Genomic DNA, 10,729 nt, shown 5'->3' on the forward strand with positions numbered 1-10,729 from the left:
TCAAGAACATTTATATGCAAATTAAATCTCCAAAATTACGCCTGACTGGGTTAAATTAGTCTGTCTGGGTTAACTCCCGATGCATGTACAAAGATATTACAAAACAGAGGAAGGAAAGGAGGTGGATAAATGAGTTCACTTTGTCCTTCCCCAATACCCCCTCACTCTTTCCCCTCTAAATCAAGTGTCCAATAGTTTAAAAACTGTAGCCAACAGATTCAGACAACACATTTATTAAGACAATAAAAGGAAAATCACAAAACAGTGAAAACTCTTCAAAACAGTCCCACCTCCCCCCAACAACACTGGTAAAAATAAGCAAAAATAAGCAGCATCAAATGATTATCTTAAAACACAGGATCCAAACCTAAAATCAACATGTTCTATGTAAGTCAATTAAAAGGTTATCACCAATAAGGCAAAATGATTAAATAAAAAATTAAGGCATGGCTGTGACATCAACATTTGGATTATTCTTTCCAGCGTCAAACCAACACACCGGTGATAATGTGCAGCGTGTTCCGCATGTTGCATGGATATGTGCAAATATGTTCAACACTGAGCAAGGTGTTGCAGGTGATACCAGGCCACTCACATGAAGCAGGAAATTCTACGCAAAAAGCACAAACTTTTTTTTACACATGTGTACATCTGTGCGTTCAAATGTGTTTTTTTCGGACGATTTAGTGAATTTAAGTACAATTTTAACCTGATTAGGAGAGGTTTTTAGGTTGTTATCGTCTCACAGATCAGGTCTAAGCTTGTGTTTAAAGTTCTATTAACCAGTCAGAATTTCTGCATCTGTACTTTGACAAGTCTGGCTCTGGGTGTTTAGTTTGTGACGACACTGACTGACCTGTGACAATAGAAAAGACAAAGTGCAACAGAGTAGATTCATTTATATCTGAAAATTGCAACAGTTCACTTTTAACAAAGCCCATAAACAAACACTGAAGATTTCAACAACGAATGTGAGAGCTTCATATCAATATCACTTTGGTTAGCAATGTATTGCAAATCTAGACTGTTTGGAAACTAGTGGACTGACGACTGCTTGACTTTAAACAGGCCATGACAGGGATGCACCAATGCCACTATATTAAGTATAACACTGAAGGTCAGATAATAGATCTTAAACCATCCTTTATATAACTTTGGTTCTAAGAGAAAAGGGAATATACTGGATCTGATGGTGAAAGTCAATTTTATCTCACCAAGTTCATTATTGTACTCTTGCTGTTCAGTGCGATAAGATTATAAGTGTATTTTTAATCGATCTGAGTGATTAATAAGGCTGTCCGTGCATCCCTGTTGGGACATGTTACATTACATCCATTCCCCTGTACACACAGGGAACGCTGGTGAACAGCTTTGTTGCCGTATTACTTAAGAGAAAGTGCCTCAAGCGTGCTTCAACTCCACCTCATCTGTTGCAGTCCCTCTCGACGGCATGAAACAAACAGCTGGGTCAGATGGGGATGAGAGGGGGAGAGAAAATCACATGCTGGCAGTCCTTGGGATCTCTTGGGAGTCGGCTAGATTCAGTTTCTGACTGGAGAAGAAGAGTCAAGGAGAAACGCAGGCAAAAATCGGATGTTGTTAACGAGACTGGTGCTGGACAGAGAGTAACCTGAAAGCAACGAAGTTTTACTTAAAAGGCTTGAAAAAAATAAGCCAAGATGATTTTGATGCCTGAAGACTGGTGAATGTTAAACATCCAAAGGATACATAGAAGAACTCAGCTCCTCAAGCTGTGGAGAGAAAGAACATTTTTATCGGATTATACATTTTAGATCACTGTGACGGACCTTCCAGGCTTCATCTCGTTCGACGTGCAACAAGCAGCTCACGCTTGCAGGGGAATAAGCAGCTAAATCCTTGCTGGGATGTTGAGTAGTTAACACCACGTCAATGCACAGCTTTCTCCAAGTACATGCAACAGCACAGTGAGCTCAACGGGCTGGATCAGCAGCATTTCAGGAGCAGATTTACCAATGATTTGCAAACCATGGAGCAATGTGCAGCATAACTGTTTCTGTCTGATTCAGGTGTCTTAAAAGAACGCTGCCACACAAACATTCATGAAAATATAGTAAAGATACAGTTATAAATGCTATTCCTGCCTTACATTGAGAAGTAATTTGTCCATGTTGGTGTCACAGGCCATTTTCCTCTGGTCCTCCGGCATTTCGTCTACCTCACCATAGAGGTCAAAGTGCAAACGGGCCAGCTTCTCCTGCATCTCTCTCACATGCTCCATCTGGTCAATGGAGCATTCGTTGCCTGACAAGAGAGGAGGAAGTGAAAACATGCACAGGTGGCTTCAGCTGATGTATGTTCAACATAATCATGTTTGAAACACTTTTTTCTTCTACTTTCTGTGTGGGACAGTGTGAGTTCTGGTGAGGAGTCCAAATTACCAAATGCTTGCAGTTTCCCTGAGTGGAAGTCATTGAGGAGACTGAGCAGGCCGTTCTCCATCTCCTGTACATCTGAAACATCAGTCAGGAAGGAGTGCTGGATGATAGGTGCTGCCTGGCCCTGGTTCTGATTAGCTTTTGCACCCAAACCCAGATGATGCCTGGGTTTGTCTCTAATTGCCCTGGAACAACACAAAACAGCCAAATGTGAGTGATTACAGTTCCTGACATTCAGATAAGACTGAACCTCAATCTTCTTTCATCCCTTTTTTCTGTTGAAGATAAAAATCTGATCTCTATCTATTCTGAGTAATATAATGGTACTTGACCGGTTGCTACCTCCTGCTCTTGCTCTTTTGGCTGGAGTGCGTTCCCGTGTTATGGCTGTAGCCGACATGTCGTCCCACGGAGGAAGCGCTGGTTTTCCGGCCAGACCCACCAGTCGGAGCCGCTGTGTTGGTGGAGTTCCTGGGACTCTTTCTCTTTAGCTTTCGCTCCTCCATAACTTCATGTTACGGTGCTGTCTGGTTGGCTAGACAGACGGTAAAACACGGAAATTTGACACCCACCACTCCAACAGCGCTGTACTTGAATGCCAAACCGTGCAGCTAACCGTGCAGAAGAGTCACCCTTCCAGATACTGTTTCGTGACCAAGCTAGCGTTAGCCAGCTAGCTAATCTGCTAATCTTCAGACTCGAAGGGACAGAGTGCCAGTTTAAGTTAAATGCCGCAAACAGAAACCGATGAACTCATTCACTCACAGCCGCGGCTAAGCTAATCGTTTGTGCTTTGTGGCACTGACAGATAATCCAAACGACTCAAACATTTGTGGAAACATAAAAAAAAATGCGTATGCAACCCGTAGGCTAGTTCGCTAGCTTGTATGTAAACTCTGAAAGCTTCCTGTTTTGGTGGGACGCTCTTGACCCAATCATGGCCAAATTCCAAATCTTTACAAGAAGACTACTACACTGAGAACTAAAATACAATATGCCATCTATCTTAACACAATGATTACAATACAATATGTTTTTTGGAATAGCACCCGAATACCTCTTTTGGACTGAAAGTCTACCGTAACTTGATAAAACTTTCTCACCTACCTGCGTAGTGTCCTTCATAGGTCCCTTAATGGCGAATTGGAACTCGGTCCAACATCGGCCGTATTCCACTTTTATCGTGTCTTTTCTCCGCAATGAAGTGACATTTTGAGACTGTTTACGTTGCAAAAAGGCTGGATATTTTGTAAATAACACGACTTTGATAATAAAATACTAGTTACACAATTGAAGCATTTATTCGTCATCTTCCTAAAATCCTGAAAACATAGCAGTAAAAATCTACAAAAACTACTTGATTACTGAGATATACATTCTACATAATCCCTTCTCCCACTTTTACAACTCATTTTCTGTTCACTGAGGACTTCGTGGAGTCTTTTTCCCCCCTGTAATGAAGACAACTGTGCCTTTTTGTAGATATTTGTTTAAATCTCTGAAATAGCACATTTCAAAGAGGATTCTCCCTTAAAAAGCGACAGACTCGAATCAACTGTGACTGAGCTGTAGTCGCAGAGAGTAACCACAAGGGGGAGATAGGTGAACATCCAATAATGATCGCCTCGTTTTTCCTCTTCTTAATTAATGAAGTATTAAAGGCTGATAAACATGCTGAAAAGAGGCACTTTGTACACTTTAATTGACTGAGCATGCTTTCATAAACATAAACTATATTCATAATGCTAATTAAATGAAATTCCTCAACACCATTCAAACCTTAATTACTGCACATCAAATATTTTGCACTGAATGAGGATTAAGGTCTGTGTGTTTTGGGGTCTCTAGGTGATGCTATCCTCGTCACAGTCTTGAATAGCTGCACAAATAGCTGATTGGATTCATTTTTACAGACACCAAAGGGAAAAATTTGCCATTGCATTGCTCTCCCTTGTTGGAATTTACATGATGGCCTTTATAAGTCACTCTGGAGGAAAATAAAGCATCAGATAAAAGCTGAATCTGTCACAGAAAACGAATTTCAGTTTGCAGCTGGAAGTTCTGACTTCCTGTTGAGGGATCAAGAGAGAAGAGTTCCCCATTGAGGATCTCTAAAATATTACATTATTATAAAAAGTCATGTTCCACATGTGCGGTCCTTGTCACTGGCTAAATTCTGGACCTGCATACCAGTGGTCTCCTCATGTTGAGACTGATTCGTAGTACAGCGTTATTATTTCCAGTGTTTCATTAACACAGATTCCTGCTTCCTTTAGTTACAATTTGTGGCTCTGTATCTCTATATATCTCTGTATCTGTCTCTGGATCAGTGCTATCCCAGTTGCTTTATTTTGAGAAGGACATGGGTTTAAACCTGATGGGAGGCCTTCCTCTGTGAATCTTGTTTTCAGCGTGTTCATGTGGGATTCGGTCGGCGCTCCGTTTCTCTCCCACAATCCAAGGGACGCAGGTGAGGTGAACTTTCCTGTATCTCCCCACAATGCATGCTCGGATTGGGTTTGGTCTGCATTTGTTTGTTTGTTTGTCAGTTTTGGTTATTTTCCTGCATTTCTCCTTTTCTCTGTGTGCTTCTCACTTACTTCTAGTGGGCAGGGAATCTTTGGAAAAAGGTGTCACATCAATCAGGGTTTGGGAAAATTTTAATCGAAATCTGATGGCAGTCTGAGATCTGATCTACACCCACACGGGGTTTTTACTCAAATTGATTGATTATTTAAGTCATAAATATTTCAAGTTAAAGATAAATTTGAGAAACCTTTAGGGGCTCTAAAAGTCAAAAGACTATAAAAGTACCTTGAGTATACTTCAGAAACTGTGACTGTTAACATACTGTAAAACTTAAATTAAATACAAAAATACAATTATTGCTGTTACTGAGGGGATTTTTTTAACCATTCCTATTCTGGTTTCTTGAGTTATGCCTGACACAACCTAATTGAGTTTTTTTAACAGACCTTTTCAGTCTGATTCGCTGTTTCAAACCTCCAAATTTTCATATCTTCATCTGAAAAGTTGTGAAGCTGAAATATATGTCGGCCATTACCTTTTTCATTTTTAGGACAGTACCGTGGCCAACAAACAATCTAAAAGGTGGGGGAAAATCCCTGGGTTGTTCAAAAAGTTTTGAGTTTTTGAACAACCAACTACCTGCTGTGGAAAATGGAGGTGGTCATGCCGGCAGATCATTTTCTCCCTCGATGTGCCGCTTCCCGCTCCCTCCCTCCCAGCCTCTCCTGCTTTGCGATGTGTGTGTTTGCTGCGTGACAGCGGCTGAGTGAGGTGAACCAGGATAAAATGTTACAGATGAACACATTTAGACTGTCGCATCCACACAGCCATTAACTTAGCGGATGTGCACACAGAGAAAGACACACACCTATCTCTCACAGGTAATTGCTGTGTAGGTACTGTTTGGAGAGCGAGCTACTAGTTACAGCCAGTTCATTCTTTTCTCATGTGCACGGCTGCTTGAATTATGCATTGGATCGTAAATGAGTGACAGCTCGTTTAATTACACACTGCTAATTCTCAGTTAGCTGCCTTTCTCATGCAGCATCATTCCAGTATTTTAACCAACTTGCTTTATCGACTGAAGACACAGGACTGAAAGTGATTATAAATATAAATATGTGATACAAAAAGATAAATAAAAGCAACTGTTTTTGACTGCAATGAATAATCCTGTTATTTAACACTGTAATTAAATCTGTCTGTCATTCTTGAGTGTTTCTCTGCAGACTTGACCCATAATCAGCCCAGAAATGTTCACGTGGCATCAATCGGAGAATGAAAGCGTGAAGGCCACTCCATTGTTTCTATTCATGTCGTGTTCAATGCACATCCCTGTTCAATACTGTATATCCCCCAGTGTGACAGGACACGCAGGGGACTATAATAGTAGACACTGGGTGTGTGCGTGGCTCTACTGGGAATTAGGGTTAAGCAGAGGGTTAGAAGGTTGTGTGTTTTCATCTGAGCAGCTGTGACCCAGAATAAGACATGTTTTTATCCTTTCATATTCCTCATATTGCCCTCACACACAGGCACACTTGAAGTGAGCATTTCCCATTAGAAACGACAACAGATTTATATCTTTCTCACTTTACTGTGTGAATTAATCTTCTATGTGTGCGGGAGCCAGACGTCTAGTCCTTGTCTTCCATTTGTCCCCCTTGCAAGGACAAGGAGCAGGGGACTGGCAGAGATAAATGGGGGAGGTGGGCAAGAGAAGGAAAAGACACAGGACACATTTACATGAACGAGCCTTTTTGGTTCAATACGCTCGGCTGACTTCCATACGGACAGTAATTCAGATGTGTGATTTTACATGTGGTGATGTGAAGTGTTTCACCACATGGAATATTGCACTGCATTTAACGTTTAATTATCTTACACACTGAACCAATTAGAACAAATAACAACACTGTTTAGTGACAAATGAGTTGATGGAGCTGCAGCTACACCGTGCACTGCAGTTTTGTCAATTTACTCTGCTGCTGTTTTCAAATGTAAAAGTTTTGGTCTGCAGAACTCCTCACTCCTTCACTCAGCCAAATCTGATATTTCTCGTCTTTTTTAATCTGAGTATTGATTATTGATACTGATAATGATAAATATCACATCTTACTGCAGATGTTGTAGCTCTCTTGAGAAAAGCAAAGAAATTAAACATTTCCATTTGGTGGAACAAAGCCACTGGCTGCCTGGGAGGAAGGAAATTAGAGGAAGAACTAATGGAGTCTAAAAGATACATTTGTGGACAATGTGCACCAAACTGACCACCAGTATGATTCTTGAGGGGGTCTACAAACACTTTTATCACTCTATTGGTGATAAAAGTGCACTCATAACTGGAACGGGAAGGTGTTGGAAAGCTGCAAGAGTTGGGAATGACAGAAACAGTATATGCTGTAAAAGCTGCCCCTAGATTTAGGTCAAAAAGTGAGTATTGAAGGAACTTGCCACGTAATCATTGAATCTCTATTATCCAATCCAACTCTTTCGCCACTCTACATATCTTAATTTCTCCTCTTTAACTTTCACCTTCATGCATTCAATTCCTCCCACCCCACCCCCCCCTCCCACTCGCCTCTTCCTGTCCTCCTCTCACCACTCTGTAGAGGGTCCAACTGACATTTGGCTGTCCCCTGCCTCGAGGGGGTCCAGGAGATGCAGACGTTTTTGGCAGGCAGGCACAGGGACGCCTAGGGGTCCTGACGGGGACTCCTGGACCGGGAAGAGAAAAAAAGTACACATCATAAAATGCACCCGCAGTCAGAAACACACATACGCTCTCGGGGTGCACATGCATAAGCAAACAATGGCACAAACGGAGGAGAGCTAACACAGACACACACAGACACGTGTAAATGTGTGCGCACACAAGCACTCGTGCACCTACCAATCAAACACACGTAATGAAGACACAGTGGACGGTAAATGTGAGAAGGCGAGGGAAGCTGCCCCCATGGAAAAGTTTGGAAAACAGTAAATAAACTGGGATTTGAATGTGAATTGCGAAACTATTGAGCTTCAATATGACCGGCTGGCTTCATTCCCTGTCCTCCTTACTATCACAACTTTATTTATTATTTCTTTTTATGCTGAGAGTGAACTCAGATGCGGGACGGATACGAGAATAAATTCAGGTGATACAATCAAATAACAGGCAGTTATTTGCATCTGACTTGTCAAAAATGAATGAGGTCCCAATCTTTCATTTTCACAAAGAAGCTGGCACTGATACAAGTGGAACAGTTTAACTTTCCTTACAAATAAAGTTGTGCAATATTCATACTGTACAAATGTCAGGGTAAACTTTAAACTAATGTTCAGTTCCCATTACCTACATGCTAGAAGGAAGACAAATCACCAAAGAATACAACAAGCTTTGAGGTCAGCACGCAAAATAATGGACCACTTGATATGCAGCAGCGGAGACTGAAACACTGGTTGTTTGATACACTGTAATCAACTATGAAAAATAACATATTAATGTACACAGTCCATCTGAAGTTTCCTCAATGCTTGTTTCTCATCAAACTTTGGAGCTGATTTGGTTATACTGCACAATAAGGGCATTTTAAAAGGTCTTTCGTGTATATTGTGCTGTGAGTTCTTTCTGTGATTGGATCTTTCCTTGGCGACGTTGACTTTGGGGACTCAGGTAACTAAAAATGACTGTTGGAGTCAGGATGGACTGTTTAAAATAAAGAATTAGAAGCGATGCAGCAGAACTGGAGCCATCGTCTGTTTGATTCCACGCGTTCTTCTTCCTTCAGAAAACCTGGAGCCTACATTACCCAAAATGCAACTCAACAGCTGTGGTGTGGTGTGTTTTGCAAGTGTCCTCAAGCCACTAGCAGTCAACAGAGGTCTGGTGGGCTCACTTCGTTCTAACTCCACACCCCCAGATTTAGGAAAGTTTTTCTGGGGAACATTATGATGTCACAGTGAAGTTGACTTTTGACCTTTTGGATATAAAACATAATCATTTCATCATTTTATCCTATGAGTTATGGGTAAAAATGTGTTTTGTTAGGACATTGTGAGCTTTGACCACTGAAACCTGATCAGTTCAAGCCCAAGTGAACATTTGTGCCAAATTTGAAGATATTCCCTCAAGGTTCTCCTGAGATATGTGTTCACAAGAATGGGACGTACGTACAGCGGCAGGGACAGACAACCCGAAAATGTAACGCGGCTGTTGTCGGAGCGGAGGCATTAAAAAATCAACGTTTCCTGAGAGATCGGTCCCACAGCCGCTCTCGAACTGGAGTCATAGTTCAATCAGGCTGAACTCTGCATGACGGGGGTAATGCATCCCACCTTGTTTTAGACATGATCGTTATTTTTTGCAGCTGCCACAAATCTAAAAATTAATTTCCTGTTTGCTGGTGGATTTTCAGGTGTTAGCTGAAGAATTAAAGCACAGAAAAATAAGACTCCCTGAAATTAATAGCAAAAACTATGCAAAGAAAGCCAAAATGAGGACAGTTTTGGTGGTGTGAGTGTCCATATCTGCCACCACTCGTGTCTCTCTGAGATCAGTCATCTGTCTTTTTTCCCCTCTCCACCCTTCTCTGTCTCCGGGGTCTCTTCACAGAGATAATACGCTGGTCATCGGGGGAGTGACGGAGCGAGGGGAGATGGAGATGCAGGGCTAATTGCGGGGTGCTGGAGCTCGTCGGCGCAGCACTGCCCGCTGTTTTGGCCCAGCCATAATTACCCGCTAGCCGCAGATGTTTCACGCCATTGTTGTACACCCTAACAGAGAGGGAGGGATGGATAGATGGACGGAGAGGTGGGGAGACATAAAGAGGGAGAGACAGGGGCCGGCACTCCCAGCCAGCTGCAAACTTCTGCACACATGCAAAGAAAACAGCGACCAGGCGCTTTCTCTCTCCATTCATCCATCTGTCCATCTTTTTACCCATTCTTTTATTCATCTCTTTCAATCCATTATCAAACCAACCCTTTTATATATGCACCTTGAGTGTTGATAGGTGATAATAATTCTTTGTGTGTGTGTGTGTGCAGGGTGCAGCCTTCCCACTGAGGCAGAACAAAGTAGCGTAATAACTCAGACACTGAGCTGACCCTCTCTGCTGCTCTCAAGTACACTTAATGGAGGTGTGTGTGTGTGTGTGTGTGTGTGTGTTAGCATGCATGTGCATCTTTGTGTGTGTCAGTCTGTCGTATTTGAATATGACTGCTTGCACATACCCAACTATGTGTGCGCGCGTGTGTGTGTGTGTGTATTCAAATAGCTGATCCCCTCCAGGGGTGAATTGTTATGGATGCTGTTCTGTTAAAATTACTGTTATTTGTTTCCTTTAAAACAAGCTAATTGCAGCATAGCGGATTGCTCTGCATGTGTGTGTATTTGTGTGTGTGTCAATTTGTTTGCTTCCTTGTTTATTGTTTGTTTGTGTCGCATTGCAGACCCCTCCAATTTCTTTAGCATGGACACATTTTCACTCCGGCGTCAAAACTCATCCTGCTGCAGCTGTTGGGCGGTAATTTGACTTTTTAGCCAAATTTTTTTTCCCCCCAAAGCTGAACTCCGCTGCTCAATAAAAAAGGAAAGGAAATTATCTGCAAACAATTTGTATTACAAACAATAAATCTCATCCGGTGAAAAGGATTCATTATCTTTTATACTCAATTCTTATTGAACAGGGGAAAAAAGTAGTGTGCTTCTAAATGCTGCAGTCATTCGCTCCACAGTGATGTCTTTTCTGAGTATTTCTACTTGCAAATGAGCTCTTATTATAAATACTATAACAACA

At 41.8% G+C, this 10,729-nt stretch overlaps 1 protein-coding gene across 1 annotated transcript; it reads right to left on the bottom strand.

Moving 5' to 3' along the window:
- Nucleotides 1-217: 217 nt before the first annotated feature.
- On the bottom strand, nt 218-3,320 carry ccdc28a (coiled-coil domain containing 28A). Its single transcript, XM_041966256.1, has 5 exons — nt 2,760-3,320; nt 2,421-2,602; nt 2,129-2,283; nt 1,729-1,751; nt 218-1,552 (listed from the first exon to the last, which is right to left on the bottom strand). The coding sequence occupies exons 1-5, from the start codon at nt 2,921-2,923 to the stop codon at nt 1,498-1,500; spliced, it is 579 nt and encodes a 192-aa protein (XP_041822190.1). The 5' UTR covers nt 2,924-3,320; the 3' UTR covers nt 218-1,497.
- Between the last annotated feature and the right edge of the window lie 7,409 nt (nt 3,321-10,729).

This window comes from Chelmon rostratus, chromosome 24 (genome assembly GCF_017976325.1).
Source record: "Chelmon rostratus isolate fCheRos1 chromosome 24, fCheRos1.pri, whole genome shotgun sequence".
NCBI classification, from domain to species: Eukaryota; Metazoa; Chordata; class Actinopteri; order Chaetodontiformes; family Chaetodontidae; genus Chelmon; species Chelmon rostratus.